An 18146-nucleotide genomic window follows, 5' to 3' on the forward strand; every position below is an offset into this window, starting at 1 on the left:
TCAGGAAGAGCAACATCAGCACCAACCTGCTGCTGTCCTTCTACCAGTCATCCATCCAGAGCCTGCTCACTTACTGCATAACTGTTTGGTTCGGCAGCTGCACGGCCGCGGATAAAAAGAGACGCCTCAGAAAATCATTGGGCGCCCTCTCCCCACCCTGACGGACATCTACTGAATGCCTAAGTTACATTTTTGGCCAAAATTTAATTTTTGCATAAGGATAAAAATCCGAATCAGATTCTTTTATTGTTATTATGCCGTGCGTCAGGAAGGGCATCCGGCGTAAAACATTGCCAAGTTTACCATGCGACTCGTTTGCTGTGGCGACCCCTGATGGGAAAAGCCGAAAGAGTAACAACAATGCAGTGCACAAAAAAATTATTAGAACGTGCTTTTCAAAAACATTCAAATGTGACTGTGGCAATTGTGCAATGAGGTTAACCAGTTTTAGGGCCAGTTTCCCAAAACATTTTTTTATATTATGACCTTAAGTCGTAATTTAACAAGAAAGAAATCTTATGAATTTACGAGAAAAAAAATCTTGTAAATTTAAGAGATAAAAAGTCATAGATTAATATTTTTAGATATTTTTTAGGCCTACAGAGAAGGCCTTGAAGGCCTTGACGGCCTGAGTTTTATTACAGACTAAACTGAGTCTGTATTAAAGTGACAAATAAAATACATTTAAACAAGAAAGCTTTTATTATTAAAACAGGAAACACTTTTATTTTGGTAGCTTATTTTGATCTTGCACATAAATCTTAAGAATGTTTCTGCAAATAGGATATTTTATGTAGAAACAGGCTAAGTATACGTACTAAACCATCTTTTTATCTTAAGATTATCACGTAAATGTTTAAATTTTTAGAGCGCTGCTGGAAACTCTGAGTGGAATGAACCAAATGTGGATTTATGAACCCAAAGGGATGCCAAGGAGATGCTCCACGATGACCATGAACACCATCATCAGGGCTACATGTTTGATGAGGAGAACATTCTGGAGGAGCTGAATGAGCGTCTGTGAGAGGTGAGACACCAGAAACAGACAGAAATGAACAGACTCACTGAAAGAAAAAAGATTCACCTTTAGTTTCATTTACAGACTGCAAATAAAATGTAAACTTTAATTTAAATGTGTTTGAGTTTTTTGGTTGCTTTTTGTTGAAACAAATATATGAGAACATCCTTGTTTGAATGATTCACATACAATTAATGATATAATCCAGCCGTCTTTCTTTGCATGATAACGTTAAGAGTCATGTAAACTGATTAGTTATTGCTTCATGAGGGCAGAGAACCTTATCAACAGAGCACTAAGCTGCTTTTACAATGAAATGTTCATCCCAAGCCTTTGCCTCAGTAAAAAATGTCTACAACCCTTTCCTGTTTCGCCTCAGGAAATAATCTTCTTCAACTGTCACAAACAGTGCGGCCTCCACGCCACTTTTGGCCAACGCCAATCCCAGCTTTGTCCCCTCCATGCTGACCAAACTGTGCTTTAAGGTCTTCCAGCCGGGCGACTTCATCACCAGAGAAGGAACCAACGGTGAGAAGATGGACGTCATTCATCACGGCGTTGTCAGCGTCAACATCCGCAGCAGAGACACCAAGATGACTGATGGCTTTTATTTTGGAGGGGAATTCTGCACACTTGCCTGCTGGTCTGCTGCATGCATGTGTTCTGCAGAAGACTGGTTTTAATCTGCACACAAAGGTTCACAGAACTGACAATAGAAAAAAACAAACAAACATGTATTTCAATATGCAAAAAGTGGCGGTTAAATAAATAAAATAAATTAAATTGACAACCCCTCCCCCCACCCAGAGATGTAAACAGCAATACATGTGAAAATGGTTCAGAGGAGATTTGACATGTGATTTAGTGATTTGATTAGACTGTAAAAACTGTATCCCTGCATTGTTATTATTCGAATCAACATCTCCATGGCGACATGGTGTCACAGCTCAGTCAGGCTTTGGGTTCTTCTTTGTAACAGCACAGATTGTTGCTATAACAACACACTTAGAGATCAACAGACCGCTTAGGGACTCTAAGACGTCGACACGCAGACAGCTTCGTTCAATAGACGATTTTCTCCAAACATATTTTTTTTGTTGAAATCGTGAAACAACAGCAAAACTGATGGGAAATTTAGTTAAGCAGTTTTAATAGTAAAGGTAAGTTTAAAAGCAGAAAAAGTTGGATTTTAACACAAGTTCAGGTTTATGATTTAATATATTCATATTTTACATTTAATAAATGATCTTTGAAGCTTTGTCAGGGAAGTGGTGACATTTTAAATGACAAACGACAAACATGCAGGTTATAATGTTTAAGCAGAGATGTGATTTTAGTCTGTGGGGAACATTTATTCTACTCCAGAAATTTCATTAACTAACTTCTCCAAACTCTAAATAATAATCATAATAATTAAATGAAAAAACACAGATAAAAAATGAACATCCACATCAAGATAGCAAAAACTGGTAAAACAACATCCAGCACCCATAAAACATAAAAGACTGTAAACTAATGAAAGCTTCTTTCCTGACAGTAAAATGTAGGCCTTTAAGACTTTTCATCAGAAATGTTCAATCTTATCTGATTTATAAATAACAAGTCGGCTAATTCGGACACCCAGCGATGACCAGTTGCATTCAGTTTCGCTGTGCTCAAAACATAATGACAGGGTTAGTATCACTGTACACTATTACGGAAGGAGCATAAAACAAATAGTCTCTTAATCGGTCAGTAACAGCCCACTTGAGTGCCAATTCTAGTTTCCCTGAATGCAGTCTGTAGTTTTTTTCTGTTATTCTAGTTTCCCTGAATGCAGTCTGTAGTTTTTTTCTGTTATTCTAGTTTCCCTGAATGCAGTCTGTAGTTCTTTTCTGTTGGTGTCAATGTTCGTGAACCATAAGCAATGACTGAGTTTTCCCTCCTGTCTCTGGTACAAAACAGCTCCAAGTCCCTCTTCTGAAGCATTTATGTGCAGGATAAATGTTTCCTTAAACCTTAGGTAAGCAATCACCGGGGATTAGTTAGGACATCTACCAAATGATTCAGGGCATTCTGATGGGTTTCAGTCCAAACAATTTTCTGATGTGATTCAATGAAGTTCATTGTGTCTATAAGTTCTATTAAGCACTTAAATTGTTTTTTTTTTTTTTTTTTTTTTTTTTTTTTTTTATCAGACACTGGGTTTGTTTTGTGTAAACAAACAATTGTAAACAATGTCGGTAGGTTTTACACAAAACAAACCCAGTGTCTGATAAAAAAAAAAAAAAAAAAAACAATTTAAGTGCTTAATTTTCTGATGTGGAGGGGGTTGTCCTCCCTTTGCAGGGTGATGGTTGGACCTTGAATTTGGAGCTGCATTTGTGGACAAAAGATGATATAAACATTTTGCATGTCGTGAAAAGTCTTGCACATAGCTTCTATAATACCCCAAAAATCCTAAAAGTTTAAGCAGCTCTTTGATGTTGGTGGTGGGGGGGGGGGGGTGTTTTTAGTTCCCTCACTGCTGACACTTCCTTGTCATCCATCTTGTACCCCTCAGATGAAATCAATTTCCCAACATAACGCACCTCATTTTTGAACAGGTCACACTTGTCTTGTCTGGTCTGAGTTTGATTCCCCAGGCTTTCTGGCGTTGCAGGACCAATCTGACATTTTCAATATGTGTTTCAAGAATGTTTTACTGTAGACCAAAGCATCATCCAAGTATGGAATACAGATTTTGTCTCTCAGGCCCTCTAAACTTTCCTCAATACTTCACTGAAAAGCTGCAGGTGCATTTGTGGGGCCAAAAGGATTTTTATTCCATTCATACAACCCCCATGGAGTTGTAAAAGCTGTGAATGCTTTTGAGTCTTCGCTCATGCTTCCTTGATGGTAAGCTTTTCGTTGGTCTAACACACTAAACCATGCATTTCCACCTAGCCCGTCAAGAATCTCCTGGATTCTAGTTGCCTGTCTGGAACAGTGTTTTTATTCAAACCCCTGTAGTCAATGCACAGTCTCAGACTGTCGAGTCTTTTGGTCTCCCCCTGCTCCTGTCTGACTCGGTAGAGCATGTTTTCCAAAGGACATGGAAACAACTCAATCACACATCTACTTTGCTTTGCCCTTGTGTTTATTTTGGCAGGTAGCTCTCTGATTTTAGATGAACATGATAGGTTGAAAACCTTAAAAATATAAATCAGAATTTCAATTTAACATTTCAAAACTTAACATGTTAAACACATTAAAATGCTCATGAAATTCAAATTATAACCAATAACCAGCTTTCAACATAAAACAGATTCTTAATTCAATATCAGTCCATACCAGTTGTGTCTTTGGCTTGGTTTCTGGAGCTGGAGTGGAATCAGACCAAACGAAGATGCAGGTGTAAGTTTTTCAGTGATGAATGAGTTGAGTTAGGTGTCTGTTTGATGCTGACATGGGCATATCCGGCCCAGGTGGAGACTGTATGTTCGGCCCGGGTGGAGACATTCCCAACAGCTAAGATGTTGAACATGACCCCTCCCACTTGAGCTCCTGGTTCTTGAACCCAAGGAGGTCATACTTTGGCTTCATCTTTATTTTGGTTAGACTTCTGTTCCTCAACTGGTAGGATCACAATGATGTGCCTAACATCTCGATGTAGGAATGTGGTTGGAATATTTATTGCAGACTTGTTTTCCTTTGGTTTAGCCTCGGTGTTCGAAACAGGATAGCTGGAGAATGTCCTTATATTCACATCTTCTTCTTACATCTATGGGTCTTCCATTGGTTAGATTGGCTGCTATGTAGAGGAAGGTTTGGAATTCGCCCCAAGTAAATTTGCCATCCCCACCTAGACTGTGCAGGGCTCTTTTCAGCACTCGGACAGCTGCTTCGGCTGCTCTGTTTCTGTGGGGTGAGTCGGCAGGGTGTATCTTCCAACTCCAATCGGTCCCGTGCAGGGCAGCTTCATTTTGGATATCTGACTTTTCCAATCGATCCAAGAACAGATGCAGGCGTTCAAGAGCTGGTTTTTGCTCCCACGAAGTTGCTTCCAGGATCTGACCAGAGTTTGCTTGGGTGACCTTGGATGGCAGTGAATCTCTTGTAGGCTAACAAAAAAACTTCAGTTGACTGATCGCTCACGACATCAGCATGAACAGCTCTGGAAGCCATAAATGAAAAGACAATCCTCCACACCTTAAGTTGTACCCTTTTTCTTACTTCCTCTTTAACTTCATAGGGCCCAAACAAATCAACTGTTGTAAACTCAAAGGGTTGGGCTGGATGTGTTCTTTCTGGAGGTAGATCAGCCATGATTTATTAACATTTTTGGCTTTAATCTTTCTGCACTCCACACAGCTATCAACAACCTTTTTAGATAGTCTTTTGCCTTTAACAACCCAGGCCTTTTTCCTCATCCTCATGAGTGTTCCAGCAATGTCTTCATGGTTTGCTTTGTGTGCTTCTCGGGCGAAGTGTGTTGACACCCACAAGTTATATGGCAAAAGGGGCACTGCTGTTTTGGCCTCATCAAAGATTTGGATTCTTCCCCCACAAACTTGAAGTCCTGTTTCCTCATCCTTGTACACAACAAGTCTGTTCAGTATGGTATTTTCAAATTTCACCCCTTCTTGTGCAGCGTGGAACACGTCTCTGAGAGCATCCTGTTATTCTTCCACAGTGAGTGTGAGTTTTTTAATTGCATTTCCTAATTCCTCTTTTGAAAGGGCAACTTTGATTTGTCTCCTTTTTGTGTTCTTCAGTTTTTGCTTCCATATTTTAACAGCTTTCCAAAGCCAAGCAATAATCCTGACTAATCGCATTAAACTGCTGATTTTGGTAACATCTATGAGTTTTTTGACTGCTGATCCAGCTGAAGGACTGCGAACATGAGCAATCTCCACTTTGGACTCACAAGATGCCTTTTCTGGATTAACTTGAACCATATTGTCAAGTGAATTTGTCTTGATTTTTGCCTGAGCTCTTGTGGTGGCAGAAGAGTAAGCTTTTCATAGGAGTTTAACTCCTTCTTTGAAACTGGCAGCAATTTCTTTGGCTGACATTAACGGCCATTCTGTCATAGGTTTCCTCAAAAATGGTGGTCCACTTTGCCATTCAGAGTCCTCATGGAGGTTTGCAGGTCCAGTACCTCTTGTAATGAAGTCTGCAACATTGAGGTCTCCTGGTATCCACCACCAATCTTCTATGGGTCCGACCTTTTGGATTTCACCAACCCTGTTAGCAAAAAAGGTTTGGTACCCATAACTGTCTCTCTGAATGGCTCCAAGAACAATTTGACTGTCCACTAGGTGATACCAGCAGTCTATCTTTATGCGGCTATGCTTTCCGACGTACAGTCTTAGTCGCGATGCAAAGACAGCTCCACACATTTTAGCTTTGACTGCGTCTACTTTTTGGTTAAGTGGAGTAAGCTTTGTCTTTGAATCAACCAGTCTAACTTGAACGCCTTTGATTGTTTCCCACCTGAAGTAAACCACAGCACCATTGCTTTTGTCACTTCCGTCAGAAAATGTTATTCCGCAGGGATTTCTAACCCAGTCCATTGGTGTGAGGCTCCTGGGGAAAGTGATGTGACCGAGACGTATGTAATCTTCAAAAAGCTGTATTGCTTCTTCTCTCAGGTGGTCAGAAAGGGGTTTGTCCCAGGTGTCTTTGGTCTTAGCTCCACCTCCTACTTCTTGGAAGGCTTTCCTAACAAGAATCACCCCTTTTTGTTTTGTAGGTGTGGCTAAACCAATTGGGTCATACAAACTTGCTACTTGGCTCAGTAACTCCCTTCGTGTTAAGGGGTTTGGAGTTTTCCTTCATACTTCCTCTTCCAGAAGATCTTGTTCAACTCTTATTTTGTATTTTCTTTTTGAGAAATTGTTTGCAGTCATTACATATAGTTTATCTTCTTTCACCAGGTAGCCAACTCCAAGAGCTTTATTTTCCTCCATATTCATTTGATTGGGTAGTATGAGAATTTTGTTTTCATTTGCTGGAGTGAGAGGATCTGAAGTCTCAGTGTGCCTCCCACTTTGGCCAGATTGGATCCATGGTTTGAGGAAAAACCCTCCTGCTTTCAGGATCTGTTCGACTCCCTTTATGTTTTCATTCAAGCTCTCCAAGTTGTTGCTGGATGTTCTTCAACAATCAGTCGTTCCTCTCCCAGGTTGATGAACATTTGAAGATTTGCTGTTTCTCGCATAGCCAGTTGAGCAATACATCCAGCTGGTCGATCACCCATGTTCACTCTGGTGATGGCGTATTCACTAATTTCCTGTTCTTCGTCATCCCTCCAGAGGAAACGGTGAAGATGCATCTCTTTTTCTTCTAACCATACAGAGTTATACATCTTCTTGATGTCGCCCAGAGCTGCGTGCACTCCTCTTCTGAACCGTAGTAAAACTGCTCGTACGGGATTTAGAACATCAGGTCGTTTCAACAAGAGGTCGTTCATGCTCAGCCCGTTGAACTTTTGGCTACTATTCCAAACAAGACGCACAGGAGTAGACATGGAATTTGGCTTTGGTGCAATTAGATGGCTCACAAACCATGCTGGTCCTTTCCAGCTGTTCAAGTCTTCCTGTGTGAGTTGTTTTGCCGCTCCCCTCTTCACCATGTCATGGACTTGGGCAGCGTAAGTCATCTTCCACTCAGGTTGCCTGTTTAGTTGCTTTTCTGTTTTCAGAAATGTTTGCTCCACTCCTTTCTTGTTGTTTGGAAGAGATGATAGATCTACAATCCAGGGATAAGTTCCATCCATGTGTGGTGAGTCGCTATGTGAGTCTGATGAGACATAGGTTAGGCCTTGCTTTATAATTTCAAGTTCTTTTTCCTCCACCAATGACATTTCTTTACCTCCTGGCTGACGCCGCACCGACAACCTCTACACTTTGGATCACAAGCAGCTGCAATACTCTCCCAAGTCCACCAGGAAATTACTAATTTCCAGGAAATTACTCGCAGCAACCGCACACCTATGCTGGGAAGATACTTTTGAACTGCAGACTTCATTATATTTAACAGCAGCTGTTCTCATAGAACGAGCAAAATGTGTTTCAGACCTGTGAGCTGAGACATCAACATTTTCAAACACATCAGGATGAGCTCCACCTACAATTTTCCCCAGAGGACTGTCCCACAGGACTAGATCACCCACCATTTTGAGTCTTTGTGGAGACAGATGCCCCTCTCTGTGACTAATTAGCAGGTCAATTGTGTCTGGTCTCTGTAGGTCTTCTGGTTCAGTCTCTGGAAAGAATCTTCTTAGTTGCTCTGGTGTTACAACTTGATGCACTTTTGCAATCTCATCAAGGCCGTAGCATATCAACGGATGTGCTTTTTCAGTTCCTTGAGGGATTTTAACTCTGATTTTTTGGAAGTATCTTCTTGACTTCACTTTTGTTGACATCCCTCCAACACCATGAACAATCAGTGTGATTATCTCACTTTTTAAGTTCAGTCTTTTGGCTGCTCTGTGAGTGATGTAGTTTGTGTCAGAAGCTAAGTCTATTAGAGTCCTAATTTTCTGACCTGCATTGGCAGTGACTTCCAACAACATCAGGATGACAGGCAGCTCTTCAACTTTGACCTCACTTTCTTCATGAAAGAAAGTCCCATCTTTTTTTCTCAAGCAAACTATTGGGGATGCATATGGTGACCTAGACTTGCGAATAAAACCTTTATTTAACAAGTCCTGTATGTGACTTTTTACCTCATCGTATAACGGTCAAGGTACAGCATTATATGTTTGGCCACTGGAGCATTGTCATTTAAGAGTCCATGACTCTCTGCATACTTCCAATCACACTTTTGCATGGCAGAGTGATATCATGGTGAGGTGAGTTCATAGAATAGAATAGAATAGAATAGAATGGCTTTATTGTCATTGTGCATGGTACAATGAGATGTAAGCATCACCATCAGTGCAAGAACAGTAAGGAAGGGAAAAGTAGTAAAGATAACATTGTAATATAATAAAATCAAACAAGCAAACAAACAGTATATACAAGTGTGCAATATAAGCTGTAAACTGTATTGGAGAGTGCCGAGATAATAGTGCAAAAATTGCGTATGGAAAAAACTGTGCGTAGACATGTCAAAGTGCAGAGGTGGCAATGAGGTAGATAGATGACACTGTGGTCAGACTGTGGACAGAGTAAACAGGAATGTTTTTTTTTCCGTTTTTTTTCCTCTTATCTGTGCATTTGGGAATTGAGGATTGTTATTGCCTTTGGAAAGAAGCTGTTTTTTAGTCTGTTCGTTTTGCTTCTGATGCCTCTGTAGCGCCTCCCGGAGGGCATCAGGTTGAACAGGTCTGAGCCGGGGTGTGAACTGTCCTTAATGATGTTCTGAGCCCTAGTGAGACAGCGCGCGGAGTAGATGTCCGTCAGGGTGGGGAGAGGGCACCCAATGATTTTCTCAGCTGTCTCTACGACTCTCTGCAGTCTCTTTTTATCCACGGCCGTGCAGCTGCCGAACCAAACAGTTGTGCAGTATGTGAGCAGGCTCTGGATGGATGACTGGTACAAGGGCAGCAGCAGGTTGGTTTTAATTTTGTTCTTCCTGAGGACCCTCAGGAAGTGCAGACGCTGCTGAGCCTTCTTGATGATGGCGGTGGTGTTGGCTGTCCAGGAAAGGTCTGCAGAGATGATGATGCCGAGGAACTTGAAGGTGTGGACCCTCTCTACATGCTCCCCATTAATAAGGAGGGGGGCTGGGTCCGCGCCATGTTTCCTGAAGTCGACTATGATCTCCCTGGTTTTGCTGGTGTTCAGGGTGAGGTTGTTCTCTGAGGACCAGGTTGTCAACTTCCGGACCTCCTCTCTGTAGGCAGACTCCTCCCCCCTGGGAATGAGTCCGACCACCGTGGTGTCGTCGGCAAACTTTATGATGCAGTTGTTGTTGTGGGCTGGACTGCAGTCGTAAGTGTAGAGGCAGTACAGCAGGGGGATTAGCACACAGCCCTGTGGGGCCCCAATGTTCAGTGTGCGGGTGGAGGAGTGGTAGGGGCCAAGTCTCACAGTTTGTGTTCGGTTTGTGAGGACGTTTTTAATCCAATTGCATGTGAGGGGTGGGAGGCCGAGAGTGAGCAGTTTATTGCAGAGTCTGTCCGGGATTATTGTGTTAAAAGCAGAACTGTAATCCACAAAGAGCATCCGGACGTAGCTCTGCTGCTGCTCCAGGTGGTTCAGTGCGGAGTGGAGAGCCACGGCTACGGCGTCCTCTGTGGATCTGTTCTTGCGGTATGCGAACTGGTGGGTGTCAGTGGGGAGGTGGTCTCTGATGTGCGGGAGCATCAGCCTTTCAAAGCACTTCATTATGACTGGTGTGAGGGCCACTGGGCGATAGTCATTGAGGCTGGTGGTAGGAGATGTTTTTGGCACAGGGATTATGGTTGCTGATTTCAGGCAGGATGGTATTGCTGCCTGGGCCAGGGAGATGTTGAAGATATTTGTGAAGGTGGGGGTGAGCTGATGGGCGCACGCCCTGAGCACTTTGCCTGGAACTCCGTCGGGGCCAGCAGCCTTCTTGGGGTTCACTGCTAGGAGCACCCGTCTGACGTCGTGCTTCTGTACAGTGAGTGGGGGTGTGCTGGGGCCGGTGGGGGTTGGGGGTGGGTCCGGCGTGGTGGGGTGGTGTTGGACTGTTTCATGGCGAGCAAAGAAGCAGTTAAGCTCCTCTGCCTGTGTAGCATCTGGAGCTGCTGTGGACACATCACAGCCCCTGAAGTTGGTGATGTCCTGGATGCCTCGCCAAACTTCTCGAGGGTTGTTGCTGGAAATGTGGGCCTCCATGCGCATCCTGTGGTCTGCCTTGGCTGCTTTTACTCCTCTTTTCAGGTCAGCTCGGGCAGCACTGTATAGTGCTCTGTCCCCTGACCTGAAGGCAGCGTCACGAGCTCTGAGGAGGGAGTGGACTTGGCTGGTCATCCAGGGTTTCTGGTTTGGAAAAACCCTGATGGTTTTGTCCACAGTCACATTTCCAATGCAGAACTGTATGTAGTCCAGCACTGTTCCTGTGAGTGTCTCCAGCTCCTGATGGTGGAATAAGTCCCAGTTTGTCTGTTGGAAGCAGTCCTGCAGCATGGGAAGGGCATCCTTAGGCCAGGTTGTGATGGTCTTTGTGGTGGGCCTGGATCGGCGTATGAGGGGGGTGTAGGCCGGGAAGAGCAGAAGGGAAAGGTGGTCTGACTGCCCGAGGTGGGGGAGGGGGGAGGCTCTGTACGCATGCTTGATGTTAGTGTAAACATGATCCAGAGTGTTCTCCCCCCTCGTAGAACACTTCACATGTTGGTAGAACTTCGGCAGAACAGTCTTTAAGTTGGCCTTATTAAAGTCTCCTGCCACGATGTGAACGCCGTCGGGGTGAACCCGCTGCTGTTTGTTTATGGCGCTCAGCAGGAGAGAGAGCGCTGTGTTTACGTTGGCGTCCGGCGGGATGTACACAGCCGTGATGATAACAACAGTCAGCTCTCTCGGAAGAAAAAAGGGCCGACATCTAACAGACATGAGCTCCACGTCGGGGGTGCACAGCTGATCGATGATCGTTCCGTTGTTGCACCAGTTTTCATGCACGTAAACACAGAGTCCCCCTCCTCTGCTCTTACCGGAGTCCTTTGTTCTGTCCCCGCGCAGCAGAGTGCGGCCTTCGAGTTGCACGCTAGCGTCGGGTATGTCCGGGTGAAGCCAAGTTTCTGTGATGATGAGCGCACAGCAGTTGTTGACATGATAATTTCCGACCAGCTGTAATCTCAAGTTGTCCAATTTGTGAACCAGCGATCTGGCATTTGAGAGGAAAAGGCTCGGTAGAGGTGGCTTGTGTGGTTGTTTCCGTAGTCTTAGCATGACGCCAGACCTGCAGCCTCGCTTCTGCTTCCTCTCCCTCCTCCGCCTGCGTCGTCTGCCGGTACCGACAACAATCCAAGGTGAGCCCGGGGGTCTTGCTATGTAGCACGGAATGTTGTGCTCGTGGTGGAAGTTGCTGGAAACAGCGACTTGATGTCGGTTTTCGATGTCCAATAGCGTCTGACGAGTGTAGTGGGTGTTAGCAGCACCCAAAAATAAAAATAAAAGCGAGAATGTATAGAAAAGGAATAAAGAAAATATAGAAAAGGAAGCACTGAATGAGGAGCCGAGAGCCGCAGCACCTACGCGCGCCGCCATCTTTTATTATCTGTGACATGGATTTTCACTTTGCGGTAAGACCTGGAGTTTTCTATCAACTGACAAGACACACTGAGCCCTTCACTCAATGACAGATTTCTTCTGGCTCAAACAGCATTTCATGGTCTTCCTCGACTTTTGTGTACACTGAACAGTTGATACACTTTGTTTGACCCCCTTGCACTACAACAGGTGTGTGTCCTGTCCTAATTGAATATGTTATCTTGTCATTTGGAGTTTCCTGAATTAAGCTCAAGAGAGTCTCTGCTTTCCTTGTGCCTAATTTGAGTTTCTAAGCAGAGTTATTCTTTCACAAGGCAAAGCCGGTTTTTCTCTCTCTCTCACGATTTCTTCAATCGCATTGAACCCAATTATAGGTCATTGGACAATGTCCTTGCTCACCAGCACTGGAACCAAAACCTCATCTGTCCTTGTAGATTGTTTTTTTGGACCACAGAAACTCAGGCAAACCTCAAACCAACCTTGAAAAGGGATTTCAGAACCGTTTGCGGCTCTCAAGTCCAAAAACCCATTTTGATTTAGTAGATCGCTGATGGGACGGATCTTCATATCAGGCAAGTTTTGGGACATCCTTGCTTTGCTTATCATTGTGACCTGTGCTCCTGTGTCCCACAGAGCTTGAGTCTTTATGTTATTCATCTTGCACCAAACAAGATATTTTTTGCCAATTAAATGTGCAACTCTTTGATGTTTCGAAGGAAGCCTATTGGGCGTGGTTGGGAGATCTTTCAGCTTATTGTTTGGCCGTACCAAAGCGAGATAGACAGGACTTTTACTTTTGAATGGTTGGTTAATGTTTGGGTTGAAGGGTTTGGCTGGTGAAATGGACTTGGGATTTAGATTTTGGGACTGTGGCTCTTTGGCTTCGGCACGTCCCTCAGCTACAACCTTTGCCCGTTTCCCGGCATCTACTCTGTTCCAAATCTGCACCCTTTGACTGTTGACAGTCAATAGTGTCTCGCTGACAGGCGGCACATTGTCTTTTAGGTCGACGAACAAAGTTTGCACAGGCTCTATTGGGGGGGCACTGCTTGTCATTGTGGATGCTTTGGAACAGTGAAGCCACTTGGCCTGTGAGGTCTCTTATGGCAGTGTTATTTTCTTCTATTTTTGATAACAGAGGACTTTCTTTAACTGGCTTATTGTTGTGTTTGTTTGCAGCTTTTACTTTCTGAGCTCTTTCCGTTTCATTGTACTGAGCGATTTGCATCTTTTGAAGTAGCACTTCATCACTACTGTTTTCATCTTGCAGGTACATTCGCATTTCAGCCCTGATGTTGTCATTGAGCAGACCAGTCATAATTGACTGAAAACACTGGCTCTGGACATGTTCCTTGTTGTATTTGAGGCCAGACTGTGCACGTTCAGATGCAAACAGAACCCTATAGCGTAGATCAAGTCCACGAATGAGGAATTCAAGTGCTGTTTCACTAGGTTCTTGGGTTGCTTTTGACAGCTGCTGGTAAAGCACAGTTGCATTCTTTTCTGCATAATGGGCTCTTAATATTTGTCTGAGAGTCATCAAAATTAGATTTGCTTTTCCCTCCAAATAGCTTCTTAATTTCAGGCCAGGACTCACAGCTCCAATCACAGCTTCTATTATTTCCAGCTCTGAATAACCTTTTCTAAGGCCACTTTCGATCTGGTGTTCCAAGCTGCTGAAAGTTAGAGTGTCTCTGGAGGTTGACTCACCCACGTCCCTTTATCTTAAATTCCTTTCTGAACAGAAGTCGCACAGCATTGGCTGATCGTTGAGTTGTCGTTCTGCGTTTTGCTTTTTCCTGAAATTCTTTGAAGAAACTGTTGAGGTTGTGATGAAAGGGATATGCTTTCTCCTTTTGCCGTCCACTGTGCTTGGCCTTGCCGCCGGTGGGTGGAGCTGACTGCTCCGCCCCCGCAGGTGATGACAGGTGCGCAGCTCCCGCGTAGCCTCCTGGTGATCGGCCCTGCAACACGTCCTCCAGCTGATCTTTCAGCTCCAGAAGCACCGACATGCCGTCGTCTTCTTCCTCCAACAATTCTTCTTGCTCACAAAACTTGATGATGAGTTTAACGAGAGCACGTCGCGTCTTTCCTCTCGCTCGTTCACCTTCCAAGATCTTGAAAAACTTGCACACCACACAGCTCTTTAACAGTCAGCTGGAAAAGTTTTTCTTTAATTTCGATGAGAAAGTCTTGTCTTTTTTCCGACATCCTTCAATATTCGTTCTTTCAAAAATCAAAAACAATAAATCTCTGTGAGACCTCCATATTGTTATGCCCGTCAAAAGTCGAGACGTGATGAAGAAAGAACAATTTATTTGCAGTCGAGAACTTCAACAACGACAACAAAAAAACAGAACAAAGTAATGAGAAAACGCATGAACAATCACAGCTGCTGGCCCTGATCTGCCCGTTAGTTTTTTTTAACAGCCCTTCTTCTAGCCTCTTTCAACCGATCTTTCCAACTGCCGCCCGCAATAGCCACGCGGCTGGAACACACACACGCAGATCATTTTTTTATGCCTCCCCACATTATTGTTCTCAAGTCTTGTTCTCTGGTTCTCACTTTCCAAGCTTTCTATTAATTACTACTTCTTCACCTCGTCTACAGGAAAAGTTGCCACGAGTGTCAACCTGGGTCCTACCTCCACACGACCAAATGCTTCTTCAAAGATCCAAAGCCTCCAGCCACACCATGAGTCCGAGCCGCACCAGGAGTCTGAACCGCGCCACGAGTCCGAACCGCGGCACGAGTCCGAACCGCGGCACGAGTCCGAACCGCGCCACGAGTCCGAGCTGTGCCACGAGTCCGAGCCGAGCCACGAGTCCGAGCCGTGCCATGAGTCAGAAGGCGCCACGAGTCCAAACCGCGGCACAAGTCTGAACCTCGCAACAAGTCCGAGCTGAGCCACAAGTCCAAACCGTGCCACGAGTCCGAGCCAAGCTACGAGTCCGAACCTCGCCACAAGTCTGAATCGAGCCACCAGTCCAAGCCGAGCCACAAGTCCGAGCAGCGCCATGACTCCCAGCCACAGCTCCAAGCCACGCAATGACTCCAAACCCAGCAACGATTCCAAGCCGCGCCAGGACTACAAACTCAGCAACGACTCCAAGTCGTGCCACGACTCCAAACTCAGGAACGACTCCAAGCCGTGCCACGACTCCAAACTCAGCAACGACTCCAAACTCAGCAACGACTCTAAGCCGCGCCACGACTCCAAACCGTGCAATGACTCCAAGCCGCGCCACGACTCCAAGCCGCGCCACGACTCCAAGCCGCGCCACGACTCCAAGCCGCGCCACGACTCCAAACTCAGCAACGACTCCAAGTCGCGCCACGACTCCAAGCCGCGCCACGACTCCAAGCCGCGCCACGACTCCAAGCCGCGCCACTACTCCAAACTCAGCAACGAGTCCGAGCCGTGCCATGAGTCAGAAGGCGCCACGAGTCCGAACCGCGGCACAAGTCCGAACCGCGCTATGAGTCCGAGCTAAGCCACGAGTCCGAACCGCGGCACAAGTCCGAGCTGAGCCACAAGTCCAAACCGTGCCACGAGTCCGAGCCGAGCTACGAGTCCGAACCTCGCCACAAGTCTGAATCGAGCCACCAGTCCAAGCCGAGCCACAAGTCCGAGCAGCGCCATGACTCCCAGCCACAACTCCAAGCCTGAAATGACTCCAAACTCAGCAACGACCCCAAGCCGCGCCAGGACTACAAACCTATCAACGACACCAAGCCCTGCCACGACTCCAAACTCAGCAACGACTCCAAGCCGAGCCACGACTCCAAACTCAGCAACGACTCCAAGCCGCGCCACGACTCCAAACTCAGCAACGACTCTAAGCCGCGCCACGACTCCAAACCGTGCAATGACTCCAAGCCGCACCACGACTCCAAGCCGCGCCACGACTCCAAACTCAGCAACGACTCCAAGTCGCGACACGACTCCAAGCCGCGCCACGACTCCAAACTCAGCAACGACTCCAAGCCGTACCACGACTCCAAACTCAGCAACGACTCCAAGCCGCGCCAGGACTCCAAACTCAGCAACGACTCCAAGCCGAGCCACGACTCCAAACTCAGCAACGACTCCAAGCCGCGCCACGACTCCAAACTCAGCAACGACTCTAAGCCGCGCCACGACTCCAAACCGTGCAATGACTCCAAGCCGCGCCACGACTCCAAGCCGCGCCACGACTCCAAACTCAGCAACCACTCCAAGTTGCGACACGACTCCAAGCCGCGCCACGACTCCAAACTCAGCAACGACTCCAAGCCGTACCACGACTCCAAACTCAGCAACGACTCCAAGCCGCGCCAGGACTCCAAACTCAGCAACGACTCCAAGCTGCTCATCAACTCTAAGCCGCGCCACGACTTCAAGCTGCGCAACAACTCCAAGCCGCGCCACGACTTCAAACTCAGCAACAACTCCAAGCCGTGCCACGACTCCAAACTCAGCAACAACTCCAAGCCGCGCCACAACACCAAGCCGCGCAACCACTCCAAGCCACACCACGACTCCAAGCCGCGCCATGACTCCAAGCCGCGCCACGACTCCAACCGCGCAACCACTCCAAGCCGTGACTCCAAACCGTAAAATGCAGTGACATGCACACACACACTTACACACACACTGTGTTTAGACACACAGAAGTACACACTTGCTGTAATGCTATCTGCCTCTTCAGTGTGTAAAAATGACATGTTCTGTTAAGGTAGATTGTATGCATTGACATCATTTGTACACCCTTACTTCAAAAGTGAGGAGGTGTTGACCTTCTACCTTTTCCACACTCATCAGGGGGTTCAATTTGATTCTTTCCTCTCGCTCGTTCACCTTCCAAGATCTTGAAAAACTTGCACACCACACAGCTCTTTAACAGTCAGCTGGAAAAGTTTTTCTTTAATTTCCATGAGAAAGTCTTGTCTTTTTTCCGACATCCTTCAATATTCGTTCTTTCAAAAATCAAAAACAATAAATCTCTGTGAGACTTCCATATTGTTATGCCCGTCAAAAGTCGAGACGTGATGAAGAAAGAACAATTTATTTGCAGTCGAGAACTTCAACAACGACAACAAAAAAACAGAACAAAGTAATGAGAAAACGCATGAACAATCACAGCCGCTGGCCCTGATCTGCCCGTTAGTTTTTTTTAATAGCCCTGCTTCTAGCCTCTTTCAACCGATCTTTCCAACTGCCGCCTGCAATAGCCACGCGGCTGGAACACACACACGCAGATCATTTTTTTATGCCGCCCCACATTATTGTTCTCAAGTCTTGTTCTCTGGTTCTCACTTTCCAAGCTTTCTATTAATTACTACTTCTTCACCTCGTCTACAGGAAAAGTTGCCACGAGTGTCAACCTGGGTCCTACCTCCACACGACCAAATGCTTCTTCAAAGATCCAAAGCCTCCAGCCACACCATGAGTCCGAGCCGCACCAGGAGTCTGAACCGCGCCACGAGTCCGAACCGCGGCACGAGTCCGAACCGCGCCACGAGTCCGAACCGCGCCACGAGTCCGAGCTGTGCCACGAGTCCGAGCTGTGCCACGAGTCCGAGCCGTGCCATGAGTCAGAAGGCGCCACGAGTCCAACCCGCGGCACAAGTCCGAACCTCGCGACAAGTCCGAGCTGAGCCACAAGTCCAAACCGTGCCACGAGTCCGAGCCAAGCTACGAGTCCGAACCTCGCCACAAGTCTGAATCGAGCCACCAGTCCAAGCCGAGCCACAAGTCCGAGCAGCGCCATGACTCCCAGCCACAGCTCCAAGCCACGCAATGACTCCAAACCCAGCAACGATTCCAAGCCGCGCCAGGACTACAAACTCAGCAACGACTCCAAGTCGTGCCACGACTCCAAACTCAGGAACGACTCCAAGCCGTGCCACTACTCCAAACTCAGCAACGACTCCAAACTAAGCAACGACTCTAAGCCGCGCCACGACTCCAAACCGTGCAATGACTCCAAGCCGCGCC

The 18146-nt window shown here is 46.1% G+C and overlaps 1 protein-coding gene and 2 long non-coding RNA genes across 7 annotated transcripts in view; 1 reads left to right on the forward strand and 2 right to left on the reverse strand.

Annotated features, from left to right (window-relative positions):
- Positions 1 to 18146, reverse strand: part of LOC144987354 (uncharacterized) — a 62251-nt gene that overhangs the window by 14896 nt on the left and 29209 nt on the right. The window lies entirely within an intron of this gene.
- On the reverse strand, positions 1062 to 5382 carry LOC111949292 (uncharacterized). The gene is made up of 2 exons (XR_002875306.2): positions 4331 to 5382; positions 1062 to 1702 (listed from the first exon to the last, which is right to left on the reverse strand). It is a non-coding gene; the product is annotated as an uncharacterized LOC111949292 (long non-coding RNA).
- Positions 2028 to 15843, forward strand: LOC144987353 (uncharacterized). The gene is made up of 2 exons (XM_078936721.1): positions 2028 to 2178; positions 14777 to 15843. The coding sequence occupies exon 2, from the start codon at positions 15184 to 15186 to the stop codon at positions 15658 to 15660; it is 477 nt and encodes a 158-aa protein (XP_078792847.1). The 5' UTR covers positions 2028 to 2178; positions 14777 to 15183; the 3' UTR covers positions 15661 to 15843.

The sequence above is a fragment of the Oryzias latipes genome, chromosome 18 (genome assembly GCF_053564925.1).
Source record: "Oryzias latipes strain Hd-rR chromosome 18, Olatipes_Hd-rR_3.1".
Classification (NCBI taxonomy): domain Eukaryota; kingdom Metazoa; phylum Chordata; class Actinopteri; order Beloniformes; family Adrianichthyidae; genus Oryzias; species Oryzias latipes.